Source organism: Leptodactylus fuscus, chromosome 2 (assembly GCF_031893055.1).
Source record: "Leptodactylus fuscus isolate aLepFus1 chromosome 2, aLepFus1.hap2, whole genome shotgun sequence".
In the NCBI taxonomy this organism is placed as follows: Eukaryota; Metazoa; Chordata; class Amphibia; order Anura; family Leptodactylidae; genus Leptodactylus; species Leptodactylus fuscus.
The window spans coordinates 170,725,512-170,741,353 of NC_134266.1; the positions used below are offsets into that span (position 1 = coordinate 170,725,512).

At 44.6% G+C, this 15,842-nt stretch overlaps 1 protein-coding gene across 1 annotated transcript in view; it reads left to right on the plus strand.

Moving 5' to 3' along the window:
- The window catches only part of SLC67A2 (solute carrier family 67 member 2), a 46,337-nt gene that overhangs the window by 16,554 nt on the left and 13,941 nt on the right, over nt 1–15,842 (plus strand). The window contains exon 2 of the mRNA XM_075262803.1: nt 11,948–12,035. Coding sequence (XP_075118904.1) covers nt 11,948–12,035 — 88 coding nt within the window. The remainder of the gene's footprint in view (nt 1–11,947; nt 12,036–15,842) is intronic.

The following is a 15,842-nucleotide window of genomic DNA, read 5'->3' on the forward strand; positions in this document are numbered from 1 at the left end:
CAGCCTTAACCCCCTGCACGCCGGCTGCCTCCATTCATTCAAATGGGAGACTAAAGTAACATCTCTAGTAGCTACTTACCTCCAGAGATGGCTGCTCCGCTGCTGTTCGCCTCGCTGCCGCTCCAGTTGCAGTCTTCTTCGCCTCGCTGCCCCCTCCCTGCCAGGTTAGGAAAGTGTGGGCGGTTTAGGAGAGTATGGGCAGGTACAGGGCTGGGAGAGGTGACGTCCGATCTCCGATTAATAAAAAAAATCCCATTGACTTGCATTGGGATCGGAATTGGGATCGAGATCGGGTTTGAATGAAAAATGATCGGAAATCGGATTTTAAAATCGATCCTGAAAAGTCAGGATCGGCTCAACCCTAGACATGATATTAGAGACAGCAGAGAGACAGTCACTGTACTGTACTGTAGTAATGCCAGGGAGATATCATGGGATGAAGTACATAATTGGGTGTCATCACCATAAAGATGGTACCGGAAACCAGATCTGTTGATGCTTTGTCCAATAGGGGCTGTGGAGAGAAACAAAAAGGGGGCCTAGAACTGAGCCTTGAGTAACCCCAACCGCCGAGGAAACGAAATAGCACCAGTGAATGACACTGAAGGAGTGGTCAGAAAGATAGGTAGAAAACCAAGAGATCGGAGCACATTGAGGAGGTCTACAGTGTCAAATGCTGCTGAGAGATCCAAAAGAATAAGAAGTGAATAGTTCCTTTTTTGCTATCAGGAGATCATTGGAGACTTTTGCAAGGGTCGTTTCTGTAGAGTGTAGTGCACTAAAACTAGATTGTAAGGGGTCCAGAAATGAGTTATTGGAGAGATAGCTGGTGAGACTAATTGAAGTGTTCCACAGGAGTTTAGAGATGAAGGGGAAAGTAGAGACTGGTCGGTACTTAGTAGCACAGGAGGGGTTAAATGAGGTTTTTGTTTTGTTTTTCAGTAACGGAATTATGACAGCTTGTTTGAAAGAGGAGGAAAAAATTGCAGAAGAAAGATATTAAAGATTTTGGTAACATAAGTTACCGGCAGGGGACAGAGACTTATGGATATGTGGTGGGATAGGGTCACTTGTGTACGTAGAATGGCAAGAAGAAATAAGAAACTTGAAGAATTAATCTTTAGAGATGAGCGAGTAGTATTCGATCGAATACCTCCCCTGCATAGTTATTGGTGTAAAAAAGCGCCAGGGAAGGTGGGAGGGGAATCACATTTTTACTGCGTTTACCACGTGGTATTCGACAGAGTACACCAATAACTATGCAGGGGGAAGTATTCGATCGAATACTACTTGCTCATCTCTATATAATCTTCTGTTGGCCCATATTTACTATCTTGGTTATGGCTAGGCAAATTCACATATAGCCCTCACATAAATAGTGGCAGATTATATTCATTACTGAAGTGGAGATAAAAGGTACTGAGTTAACATCTATTCCTGGGCACCCCTCTGACCAAGTCTGATTCCTGTCAACCACAGTGGAACAACGACTACTACTCTCTTCCAGAAAGGTGCATTTTTTTCTATTATTACCTCCGTAAAGTTACATCATTGGTTTAACTGCTGCCTCCTGAGTTCTTCCTACACTTACCATTAAGGCCCTTACAAACGCCATCACAAAAGAGAAGACCCCACTCCAGTTGGAAGTGCCCCAGGGGAACAGCCACCATCACCGGGTACATCACAGGCCCCTATTTGGCCTACTGGTGAAATCACACCTACTACTACTCCCCCCATCGTCCAGTTCCCCTGCATTGGATTGCAAGACGATCACAGCTTAAATATGTCAAAATGTTCTAAAATTGTCACTAAATTCTGGTTCAAAGTAAGCCAACTAACAGGTGGTAGAAATTTAGACTAGATGGTATAAAGATATGTCAGATTAAGCATCAGCCGCTGTGATAAACCTGGCACATTTTCAGACACTTCAAGTTCACAAAGGGAAGTCAGCACTCCGCTCTCCCTAAAACAGATGTTCTTCATTGACAAATAGATATATCTATTGAGCATATCCTGACTGTATCTTTGTGCTGCAGTAACATAGACATCTAGATTTGTTCTGGACACAGGAGGTGAGCTGTTATATTCCTTTGTTTTGTTTTTTTTATCTGTCTGGCTACTTTGTCTATTAGTAAACCTATGCTGTTATTTTTCACTTATGTTGTTTTGTGACATCTAGCTCTTGGGAACATGGCAACTAGAACATAAAAAGCAGAAAATCTTGACATTCTATCACAACTAGAGTACACTAGTGACTGTGTCCACAAACTGATAAATACCAAATATGCACAAAGTGGAAAGATAGGATACACCACCATGAGACTTGTAAACCCCCCACAGATGGCTAACCATATAAGAATCTTAGATTTAATGAGATACTCCTTACTGGCTGTTAAAAGCTACTTTACATTGAAGACGTTAGTTAGAAGTTAGCAGTTAGCTGCCAGGCAAAGTCCAAGGAATGTTCTTTAAGATCGTTCCTTCTGAATAAGTGTTCTAAAATGCACATGGCATGTTCTGTCCTTGTTGCACATCTTTCATGTAACTAGACAAGCTCATAGAGGACTAGGAATCCGACGTCGCAAACCTGTTGTAGAACAAACTAGACGTTAATTGTAAAAATCAATTTGGATGTTTTATTTATATATGCATTTCTGTTGTCTGTTCTTTATGAACGACTAAACGACTGGATCAATCTGCACCAAAGCACGTAGTTAAACATTTACGAATGTTTTAGACCAGTCTTTCCGTTCTCTCTAGGACCTATCATTCTCAACATGTTCACAAAAACAAATGTAGCACCACTGGCTTCCACATCAAGGGCCTTCTTCCCTATCATATCAGATAACTCTTATTAGTCAATAGAACTTACAGGCCCTTCAATCTTGGCCTCACTCACATACACACAGTTTTCGACTAGCTTTCTATAACACATAAGCCATTTTTGTTTTGCACTATGTTTCCATAACAAACCGGCAACATATTAGGAAAAGCAAATATGCCTGCACTCGTTTCTACATCAAAGGCCTTACTCCATACCACATCAGATGACTTGTGTTAGCCATTAGAAGCTTGTAGGTCCATTATTCTTAACCTTACTGACAAATACACAGGTTTCTCTAACAACTCAGCTATTTTTTGCTTTAGACGAGGGTTTCAATAACAAGGTAGTAACATATTCACCAAAGCAAATATGGCATTGGGTTTCAATTACAAGCCAGCAACATTTCCACAAATGCAAATCTTAAACTTCTGGCTTCCATATCAAGGACCTTCCTCCATATTACATTGGACAACCATAATATCTAATAGAAACTCAAAGGTCCATCATTCCCACACACAATTTGACACAAGGTTTCCATAACAACTCACCCATTTTTGTTTTACACTTTTTCCATAACAACTTGGCAACATATTCATAAAACAAGTAAGGCAATGCTGGCTTCCACATCTGGAGCCTTCCACCATGACATGTTAGATGACCCTAGTGACCCATTCTTACCTTCAATGACATACAGTTTGATACCAGGCTTCCATAACTGCCCAGCCATTTTAGAAGATGTTGGCTTCATATCAGTTTTTAACTACACACACAAAATAAACCCGTTCAAAGTCGGAATGTGTTTTGATGAATAACTTCTTTCCAAGATAACTATCAGATTGGCACTGCCAAAGCAGTCTGAGCACTCTTCCTCTTCACAGGCTTGTCATATCATGGCCATGACTCACATTGCCTGTTTGGAGCTTCGTCCTGCAATTGTCTGTCTCCTCTACCAATAGGTGATCAGTGGTGAGGCTTGGTGTTGTGCCCACCTATCTGATATTAATGACCTATCATGAGGATAGATCATCAATATCATAGTGCTGAGAAATGCTAACGCAATGTTATAATGTACTGTATGATACGATCAATTTATTATTTTAAGGTAATTTACTGAGATCTTAAAAATGCATTTTGACATACAGACTAGATACATGTATATCCTTATGGTTTAACAGTTGTCATTGATGTCAAGGCTGAGAAATGCATCCAAGTAACTACAACAATTGCTATATTTGTCCAAAACAATAGAAGTTTTAAGTAAAATAGTTGCCATGAAAGCTTCTTGTTGGTCCCTTGGGTGCAACAGTACTTGTGAGGCAGGTGTTCCAAAAAAGGCTGTAAATAATGTGTTTATTATCTGAGAAAACTAAAGGTAGATAACAATTAAGAAGGTGATGTGTGAAGAAAAACATCTTTGTATCAGTATGGTGTTGTTTTCTTCTTTATAATATTTGCTAAAATTATGGCAGTTTTCCAATGTGTGCAGAAATGTGCTGCTGGCAACCAACTTTTTTTTTGGCATCTATGAGCGCTCTTTTTGCCTAGCTATAGGAAAAAGTTAACTGGCTCCAGGGGTGAACCTTGTCTTTTTGCTGCCTGAGTCCCCCCCCCCTTAATATATATATATATATATATATATATATATATATATATATATATATATATATATATATATATGTATTATAACATACCCTCTACCAGTCCCCAGTGTCTTAACCCTTTATTGCCCCCACCCTTCCCCCACTCCACAGTATAACACTTTACTGACCCTCATACAGTATGTTGCCACCTGCACTGGTTCCCAGTATACTTCCACATTTGCTGGCTCCCACACAGTTTGTTCTTTTTAAAGCCCTCATACATAATATTGCCCTCTTCTATTTGGTCCTCACACAATATATTGTCATTTTTTAGACACTAACACAATATATTGCCCTCTTCTTTTTAGACTTAGATTTGACCAAGTTTTCCAAAAGTTTTGGGCTAGGCCCAAGCCTGAAACCTTTGGGGTTATCACCCATGAAGCATTATTATACTCTGAGGATCTTCTCAGACCCAAAAATATAATAAAGGGAAGCCTGGGAGAAGCTGAGTGTTCAAAATGGCAGCTGTCATCTACAGTACTTTTCCATTTGTATACACATCTGAGTACACCGGTGGTAAAAATTAATATTTAGTGCCACATCCAAGTGTTATTTATTGGCTACCATGGCCTTGTGTGGTCTACTGTAAAGTCATGTCAGCTCTTCAGTAGCTTTTGAAGGTCACTTGAAATGCAGAGAGCATGTATATAATTTACTGTTTGCTGACAGATGGTAATATATAGAATGGAGAATGGCGGCAGCTACCACTAGCTGGTCCTGGCATGTTCTCTTCATGGTGTGGTACAGGTTTAACATGCGTAAATGACCTTGCATACATTGCTATTTTTACTGTGCTCTTTCATTCTGCAAGAGTCAGTCTGCTCTTGCTCATTGTATGTTGAATTCTCTTTTAGGACAGAGGAATCCAAGAGTTTGTTATGCCCACATCTATATTATGCAGAGTAATATTGTCGTTGCAGGCTACGTAATATGGGTAAAGGCAGAAACAGGAACAGCATATATTCCTCTATATATTCCTAATAAACACTTCATCCCAACCAACCTTTGTGGAAGTATTTAAAGGGATTTTCCCACAAAAATAGCAATATATAAATTTGTAGACAATAGAGATGAGCGAACACCGTTCGATTGAATAGGTATTCGATCGAATATCAGGCCGTTCGAGGTATTCGTTCCCAATTGAATACCACACGGCATATACAGTAAAAATTTGTATCCCCTCCGACCTTCCCTGGCACGTTTTTTGCACCAATAACTGTGCGGCGGAGGTGGGACAGGAACTATGACAACGGAGGCATTGGAAAAAAAAAAATGAAAAAACCCTTTGGCTGACGAAAACATGTGACCTCCCATTCATAAGAACAGCCACCGCCATATTCATCATTTTGCGGTCAGAGATGGGGAGAGAAACATATCTGCTGAGGGCTAGATAGGCATTAGCTTCAGATAGCTCAACAACAGCTCTTCTCAGAGCTATACACTGCAGGGACAGGAGTCCAGCTTTCCACGGACGGTGGAAAACAGGGATACAGAACAGTTACTTGTTGCTATATACGTGCAAACCAGCTTTTGTTAGGAGTGTCCCCACACAAAATAGCAGGAATCCACAGCAGTTACTTCTTGCTATATACATTCCAACCAGCTTTTCTCAGGGGTGCCCCCCCCAAAAAAAAAAAAAAAAAAATAGGAGGAATCCACAGCAGTTACTTCTTGCTATATACGTTAAAACCAGCTTTTATTAGGGGTGTCCTCCCAAAAAATAGCAGGAATCCACAGCAGTTACTTCTTGCTATACGATAAAACCAGCTTTTATTAGGGGTGTCCCCCCACAATAATAGCAGGAATACAAAATAGTTAGTTCTTTCTATATATACGTGCAAACCAGCTTTTCAGGCAGTGTGTAACCCCAAAACAGGGATACAGAACAATTAGGTCCGGCTATGTACGCTCAATCCAGATATCCAAGATGTGTACCACCAAAACCTAGGTGGGAGAGACAGAAATTCAGTCAGGCTATGTACGCTCAATCCAGATATCCAGGGTGTGTACCCCCAAAACCTAGGAGGGAGACACCGAAATTCAGTCAGGCTATGTATGCTCAATCCAGATATCCACGGTGTGTAACCAGAAATCCTTTGTGGTATACACCGAAATTCAGTCAGGCTATGTACGCTCAATCCAGTTTTTCACGGTGTGTAACCCCAAAACCTACCTGGGAGACACAGAAATTCAGTCAGGCTATGTACGCTGAATCCAATTTTTAAGGGTCTACCCCCCAAAAGCTAAGTGTGTTACACAGCAATTCAGTCATGCTATATCAGCTCAATCCAATTTTTTGTTCAATCCAGTATTGTTTGCTCTCCATGATGTGAACTATGCCTTTGTGTCTTGAAAAGCAACCCAACATGAAGTCAGCCATGTGTGCCAGTGTGTTACTTGGCATGACTTTGCTGCCCCCAACTGTAAGGGTCACTCTCCATTTCCTCCATTTTCCACTCCTCTTCACACCATCCGTGCTGAAGCAATGGGATGCACTGAACTTCACCCTCAAGCCTCGTGTGGGACAGTAACATGAAATGCCATTTCATCCCCCTCGTCTTCCTCCACCAGCCAACGGTGTGAAGATGACAGGAGTATGCTCTGAATGTTTTCAGCCTAGCAGAGGCTACTTTTCACTTACGAAAATGGCCACACTTTGACCAGTATTTCAGGCACAATGGTGTAGGTTTCAAAGAACCTTTGCATCAACAAGTTGAAAACGTGGGCCATATGTGGACCGTGTTTGAGTCTGGCAAGCTCCAGATCTGCTACCAGGTTCTGGCCATTATTACATACGTAAACATGCCTGGGCCCAGGTGCAGCGGGGAAAACCATATTGCCATATCATCCTGGATGGCATCCCTGACCTCGGAGGCAGTGAGCTGTCTGTCCCCCAAGCTGATGAGCTTCAGCACGGCCTGCTGACATCTCCCCACGCCAGTGGTACAGTGTTTCCAGCTAGTGCAGGAGTAGGCTTTCAGAGAACCCCTGCCATGAATTTTGGGCTGGGAGAGGAGATAGGCCACCCCAGTTTGCACCCCGGGCCCAGACTCCACTACATTCACCCGGCCTGTCATTAAAGATAAGCAGCATCCCTGACTGCAGGCGCTTGTCAGTGGTCAAGTGGACCTTGCAGCAAAGCGCGGAACTCTGGGCTCGACTGATGTTATGGGACACGTGCAGGCGCAAGGCGGGGACAGCACACCAAGAGAAGTAGTAATGGCTAGGACCAGAATAGGGAGGTGCCCCAGCTGCCATCTGGTGACGGAAGGCCTGGGTATCCAGAAGCATAAACGCCAGTATTATACTGTATGGAGGCCACTATGGGACATGAATGTGTGAAGGGGCCACTGTGGGCAGGGCACGGCATAGTCGGGCACGTGCCGGGGCCCACAGAGCCTCTGGGGGCCCCCGGCACTTGCCCGCCCCAGCACTTGCCTGTCCCGATTTCAGCTCATCGGGGACAGAGATGGAGGGGGCCCAATGAAACTGGGGGGCAAATGAAGGGGAGGGGGGGGAACGGCATGACACTGGGGAAGATGAAGGGGGTGGGGAGAGAACGGCATGAAACTGGGGACAGAGATGGAGGGGGCCCAATGAAACTGGGGGGGGGCAAATGAAGGGGAGGGGGGGGAACGGCATGACACTGGGGAAGATGAAGGGGGTGGGGAGAGAACGGCATGAAACTGGGGACAGAGATGGAGGGGGCCCAATGAAACTGGGGGGGCAAATGAAGGGGAGGGGGGAACGACATGACACTGGGGAAGATGAAGGGGGTGGGGAGAGAACAGCATGAAACTGGGGACAGAGATGGAGGGGGCCCAATGAAACTGGGGGGCAAATGAAGGGGAGGGGGGGAACGGCTTGACACTGGGGAAGTTGAGGGGGTGGGGAGAGAACGGCATGAAACTGGGGACAGAGATGGAGGGGGGCAAATGAAGAGGAGGGGGGAACGGCATGACACTGGGGCAGATGGGGGGGTGGAACAGTATGACACTGGGTCAGAGACGGGGGACATGAAACTGTGGGCAGATGAAGGGGGAGAACGTGATGAAACGGGACAGAGATGGAGGGGGGGACATGAAACTGGAGGCAGAGGAAGGGTGTATATGAAACTGGGGGAGAGATGGAGGGGGGGGCATATAATTTACGGGTGACTGTAGGAGGATTATACTGTGTGGGAGCACATGATAAATGAATGAGAATGGGCGGAGTCAACATAAAAGTGGGTGGAGCAAATTTGCCGTGGCGCGCAGAGCATTTTGCCCCTCTTTCTACTCTTTAAAAATTGGGAGGTATGGCGTTGGTGATGCCACACTCCTGTGTGACATCACTTGCTTCATCTGCGACGCACAGTGTCTCGACTCCCCCGCCTCCTTTACAAGGGGGCCCACTGAGGCTCTGTCACCCAAGGGCCCATAAAAACCTGGAGCCGGCCCTGACTGTGGGACATTATATTATGTGTAAATGAGGCTTTAAACTGTGTGAAGGCCTGTAAGGAGGACACTTTGCCTTGGGGGAAGTACAAGTCAAAAGCCTGCTATAGGGCCCGGTGTTTGATTAATAGTTACACATCAGCATTGTTGCTACTGTGGCTGTAGAGGTTGACCCTATCTGTGTTCTGGCGCTGTTAACTACACTGTCCAGATATGTATTACGTATATATAATGGGGGGTAATTTATTAAGACTGCCATTCCCTACACCACTGTTATTCAGTTCCTCTTATGGCATGAGATGTACTATAGGTATTAATAAGTTTAGGCTTCTTAATAATTCTGGACCATCTTAAGAAGTCCAGTGGGCCAGAATTTTAAATCACATACAACATTTGCAAGTTTTCTGTGCAAATTATATTAAATCTGCCAGGCTGAAGAATCTCTATTCCACTCACTCACAGTTGTCATGTTGTCTTGATCAACAGGATAGAACTTGAATGGTACTGTTTGTTTTTGCCTTCTTGTAACCTTCCTGGACATGTGAGAGAATGACATTGGGAAGTGAAATGTTCACGTACTCTGTAAAGTTAGGGGGCGTTCACACTACCGTCGGTGTCCGACATGTAGTGTCCGCTTCTAGTGTCCGCTCAAAATCTGTCACGGACACTAGGAGCGGACACTAGATGTGTCCGTGACACCTGTCATTCACTTTAATGGGCATCGGGTGCGTTCTTTTGCACTCCGTGCCCGTCCTTTCCTGTCCGCAAGAGAAGATGTCCGACTTCTCAAGCGGACAGAAAAACCCTGCATGCAGGGTTCATCTGTCCGCTTGAGAAGTCGGACATCTTCTCTTGCGGACAGGGAAGGACGGGCACGGAGTGCAAAAGAACGCACCCGATGCCCATTAAAGTGAATGACAGGTGTCACGGACACATCTAGTGTCCGCTCCTAGTGTCCGTGACAGATTTTGAGCGGACACTAGGAGCGGACACTACATGTCGGACACCGACGGTAGTGTGAACGGCCCCTTAGACTTCTCTGCAAGAGTCTTATGAAAATATTGAAATGACTGCTAGCAGAGGCATAACCTGAGGCTTCTGGACCCAGTGCCATATATATGTAATAAGGCTCCTACCTACCTTGCACTATTTAGAATTGTAGTACAGTGGGGCAAAAAAGTATTTAGTCAGTCACCAATAGTGCAAGTTCCACCACTTAAAAAGATGAGAGGCGTCTGTAATTTACATCATAGGTAGACCTCAACTATGAGAGACAAAATGAGAAAACAAATCCAGAAAATCACATTGTCTGATTTTGTAAGAATTTATTTGCAAATTATGGTGGAAAATAAGTATTTGGTCACCTACAAACAATCAAGATTTCTGGCTCTCACAGACCTGTAACTTCTTCTTTAAGAGTCGCCTCTTTCCTCCACTCATTACCTGTAGTAATGGCACCTGTTTAAACTTGTTTTCAGTATAAAAAGACAGCTGTGCACACCCTCAAACAGTCAGACTCCAAACTCCACTATGGTGAAGACCAAAGAGCTGTCAAAGGACACCAGAAACAAAATTGTAGCCCTGCACCAGGCTGGGAAGACTGAATCTGCAATAGGCAACCAGCTTGGATTGAAGAAATCAACTGTGGGAGCAATAATTAGAAAATGGAAGACATACAAGACCACTGATAATCTCCCTCGATCTGGGGCTCCACGCAAAATCTCACCCCGTGGGGTCAAAATGATCACAAGAACGGTGAGCAAAAATCCCAGAACCATGCGGGGGGACCTAGTGAATGAACTGCAGAGAGCTGGGACCAATGTAACAAAGCCTACCATCAGTAACACACTACGCCGCCAGGGACTCAGATCCTGCAGTGCCAGACGTGTCCCACTGCTTAAGCCAGTACATGTCCGGGCCCGTCTGAAGTTTGCTAGAGCGCATTTGGATGATCCAGAAGAGTATTGGGAGAATGTCCTATGGTCTGATGAAACCAAACTGGAACTGTTTGGTAGAAACACAACTTTTCGTGTTTGGAGGAAAAAGAATACTGAGTTGCATCCATCAAACACCATACCTACTGTAAAGCATGGGGGTGGAAACATCATGCTTTGGGGCTGTTTCTCTGCAAAGGGGCCAGGATGACTGATCCGGGTACATGAAAGAATGAATGGGGCCATGTATCGTGAGATTTTGAGTGCAAACCTCCTTCCATCAGCAAGGGCATTGAAAATGAAACGTGGCTGGGTCTTTCAACATGACAATGACCCAAAGCACACCGCCAGGGCAACGAAAGAGTGGCTTTGTAAGAAGCATTTCAAGGTCCTGGAGTGGCCTAGCCAGTCTCCAGATCTCAACCCTATAGAAAACCTTTGGAGGGAGTTGAAAGTCCGTGTTGCCAAGCGACAGCCCCAAAACACCACTGCTCTAGAGGAGATCTGCATGGAGGAATGGGCAAACATACCAACAACAGTGTGTGCCAACCTTGTGAAGACTTACAGAAAACGTTTGACCTCTGTCATTGCCAACAAAGGATATATAACAAAGTATTGAGATGAAATTTTGTTACTGACCAAATACTTATTTTCCACCATAATTTGCAAATAAATTCTTACAAAATCAGACAATGTGATTTTCTGGATTTGTTTTCTCATTTTGTCTCTCATAGTTGAGGTCTACCTATGATGTAAATTACAGACGCCTCTCATCTTTTTAAGTGGTGGAACTTGCACTATTGGTGACTGACTAAATACTTTTTTGCCCCACTGTATATGTGACAGTGAGACCTTTAGCTGCCTCTCAGCATCTAGAGACTACGGGACAGTATCTGCGGCCCTGACTGTTAAGTAAATAAAGTCTGTAGCCATCCTGTAGTTCTTATCATGTGATCTCATTGGAATGCTTTCATTTTTATGCAATAAATCTATACAATTTAGACTGAATAAATAATGATATACATTAACGTTTCATCAAGTGGAATTAACATTTTATATCTGGGATTTGTAAAATCTATACATTATGAAGAAATTTACCTTTTTTTCTAGGACCTATTTGGTGTAAGCATGATAGTGCCATTACTGAACCATCATATGAAATCACTTGGGGCAAGTCCAACTACAGCAGGAATAATAGGTAAGAATTTGTATTAATACACAGTACAAATGGCAGAAATGCAATATTCTTTAAAAAAAAAAAACCTCATGTTCTCTTATAAATTACATGGAAAGGAACTTGAGCCGTTGTTCACACTATTCTAACAATACATACATACAGATATTTGTAATTCAACTTATTTGCTCATGTATTTTTTAAAGGGCTTTTCTTTTTAAGGAGAGAGAGCCTCCTTGATCAACGTATATGTCCAGCTTCTGAAACTCACTGTACATACCTAATAGATCTAGGGCTCTTTTGGGTAACTGTTGCAATGACCACTGCTGTAAAAATTCATTAATTACTATAAGCTACTGGTTTTTTTTGTACCGTGTTAGCCAGTGGGTAGGAAATATAAAAATCAAAAAAACTTGAGAATCTTCAGTAGTTGATACCTTTCTTAATGGCTAACTCATAATGATGACTGTCACGGAGCAAAGGTATACGTCTTCCTCCGGATGGTCTTTTGAATCAACACGGACGCAAGACAACAGCAATTTATTGTAATCCACAAAGTTAGTAGCCGGCGGCGGTCACATCAACCGTAATAACAATAAGTCCACAGAAGTCACAATCCAATGATAACTTTGGTTCCTTGGTCCTGTAACTAAATTCTGGCTCTCTGCAGAGCTGTGCACAGGCCGGCTAACACATACTAACTGCTAGCTACAACTATATACTAAGACTGTTACATCCTATATCTGTGGGTGGGAAGGGCTGAGTCACAGATCCTTCCCCCCTCACCTATGCCAAGGAGAGCAGACTCCCTGTCTACTATGGACAGTGCACCATCCAACATCTTCTTGGAGACACTGATCAGATTATCTCCACCCATTGTCCTCACTAGTTAGAGGTATTTGCATACAATGTGCTAACACACTAGACCCTAATCAGCCAACTACACATTGATGTATATAACAGGTTAGAGAATACATTCCACATGAAATATATATTACACATTGCCTATAGTATAGACTCTAACCATCCCGTGACAACCCCTCCCCCTCTCAAAACATGTGCATGACACAATTGGCCTACACAGGTAAATTGGGGAATGCACATCAGTCTCTATAGGTCATATGTCCTCCTGCCGGGATAACCCATCTGCGTTCTGGTGTTGGTTCCCTCGGCGGTACTGAATGGTAAAGTTGTAGGTTTGAAGGGCTGGCATCTGGCAGAAAATCCGGTCGATCCATGTTGGCGTCTCTCTGAGCTTGGCTTCGGGTCACTGCTCCCACAAAGTGGCACTGTAGATTTCCAACATCGTTGCCTAACAGAACATCGGCCGGCAGCCCGCTCATCACACCAATTGTGCATCGTTTTGGTCCATAACCATAGTCGAGTTCCACGGTAGCTTTAGGAATACGTCTCCGAGTACCCTCTGCCAACTCGATAGAAATGCCAGGGCCCTCCTCTAGGGCCTCGGGTCGCACAACTCGGGGGTCCGCTACCGTTAGGAAAGCTCCCGAGTCCCGGAATCCAACAACTGTTCGGCCATCCAGGAGGACCTCCTGCAAGTGCTTCCGCTGAAGGTTTGCAGGATGTGTGGCGGAAGGCTGAATCCCATAGACCCCTGGAGGTGGAACAGATGGGTCATTCATGGAGTCATCTGGAAATGGGGCCAAACTTTCAGTCCTAGGGGTGGTTCCCAGGTAGTGAATAGGCTGGGATGCCACGGTGGCCCGTGTCCCCATGTTAACAGGGCAACTAGCTTGCAAATGTCCAGGCCGCCCGCACCCAAAACATCTGCGCTCTAGCATTCTTCCAGTAGGTCGTTGTCTAGGGACAGGGTTGTTCATAGCTGGAGGCCGATGGGCTGGGGCAGGGGTAGAGGGGGAATTGTAATCCTGAGGCCGGACACGAAAGGTGGGTGGCTGGATGAAGGGTGTCTGGCGGACTGTGGTAGTTTTCCGCTCCTCTGCAAACAACCTCTTCCACTGCGGCTTGATGGTCAGGCCCTCATCTGCAAGGGAAGCAGCTTGCTCAACTGTGGCTGGGTTCCGTTCCAGCACCCACTCACGGATCTCAGCGGGGCACTGGGAAAAGAACTGTTCCTTAAGTATGACTTGGAGGATCTTATCGACTGTGACAGCCTCCTCTCCTTCTAGCCAGCGCTTGCATGCTTGCTTCAACTTGTGGGCGAACATGTGGAAGGAGCTTCCCCCATTGTAAGACAAAGAGCGGAACTGAACTCGGTAGGTCTCGGGAGTGACTGCATAATACTTCTGCACCGCTCTTTTAATGGCCTCATAGTCCCGCTGATCACTAGGGTCCATGGCTCTGAGAGCTTCCGCAGCCCCATCTCGTAGGTGCCCCACCAGATACCGGACCCAATCCTTCTCTGGGACTTCCATCAGGCGGCACTGGTGTTCGAAGTCCTGAAAATATCCATCAACATCCCCAGCCGCTTCATCAAAGGTCTTGAAGTGTTTATGGGAGACATATGGTGGTTCTCTCACTGTTGGGCTGGGGGTCGACGTTTGATTATAATTCCGCGTAGTTATCACAGCCATTCGCATTTCATGCGCCATTCTTTCCTTTTCATGCGCCATTCTCTGTTCCTCCTTCTCCGTTTCCTGAGCCCTCTGTAATGCTCTACTCCTTTGCTCTGCAGTTGCTCCTAGCCCCAGCACTGCCAATTCCTCCTCATACAAAACAACCCATCTGCTCTTTTGGGTCTGTACCTGCCACTCCTGTATCTCTACTGTCTCCTGGGGGCAGCCCTCCTCATGGTCGCTTTGCAGGGTCATCTCCTCCAGTACCTCGATCAGTTGCTCTTTCGTTCTTCCCTGATAACTCAGGTTTAGTTCCCGGGCCCTTACTTGTAGACTTGCCATAGTCCAGTTCCTGTATTCTGAGGTTGTGGCTCCATTAATCGCTGGGCTGCTGTAGTCCATCTCGCTGTCCTCTGTTGATCCCACCGCTGCCAACCAGTTGTCACGGAGCAAAGGTATACGTCTTCCTCCGGATGGTCTTTTGAATCAACACGGACGCAAGAGGTCGGGAGACAACAGCAATTTATTGTAATCCACAAAGTTAGTAGCCGGCGGCGGTCACGTCAACCGTAATAACAATAAGTCCACAGAAGTCACAATCCAATGATAACTTTGGTTCCTTGGTCCTGTAACTAAATTCTGGCTCTCTGCAGAGCTGTGCACAGGCCGGCTAACACATACTAACTGCTAGCTACAACTATATACTAAGACTGTTACACCTATATCTGTGGGTGGGAAGGGCTGAGTCACAGATCCTTCCCCCCTCACCTATACCAAGGAGAGCAGACTCCCTGTCTACTATGGACAATGCACCATCCAACATCTTCTTGGAGACACTGATCAGATTATCTCCACCCATTGTCCTCACTAGTTAGAGGTATTTGCATACAATGTGCTAACACACTAGACCCTAATCAGCCAACTACACATTGATGTATATAACAGGTTAGAGAATACATTCCACATGAAATATATATTACACATTGCCTATAGTATAGACTCTAACCATCCCGTGACAATGACAGATTACAACGTTTCGAAGCTCTTGGCTTCTTTCTCAAGTAAATTTACTTGAGAAAGAAGCCGAGAGCTTCGAAATGTTGTAATCTGTTATCATTATGAGTTAGCCATTAAGAAAGGTATCAACTACTGAAGATTCTCAAGTTTTTAGTTTTTTAAATAAGCTACTGATGTATCTGACATGAAGTTTAGAAAATTAGCAGATGTCAGCAAATGTCACTTGTGAGTTCTCATATCTTTGGTAAACCAGAACTGGGTGTGAAATGTTTTTGGT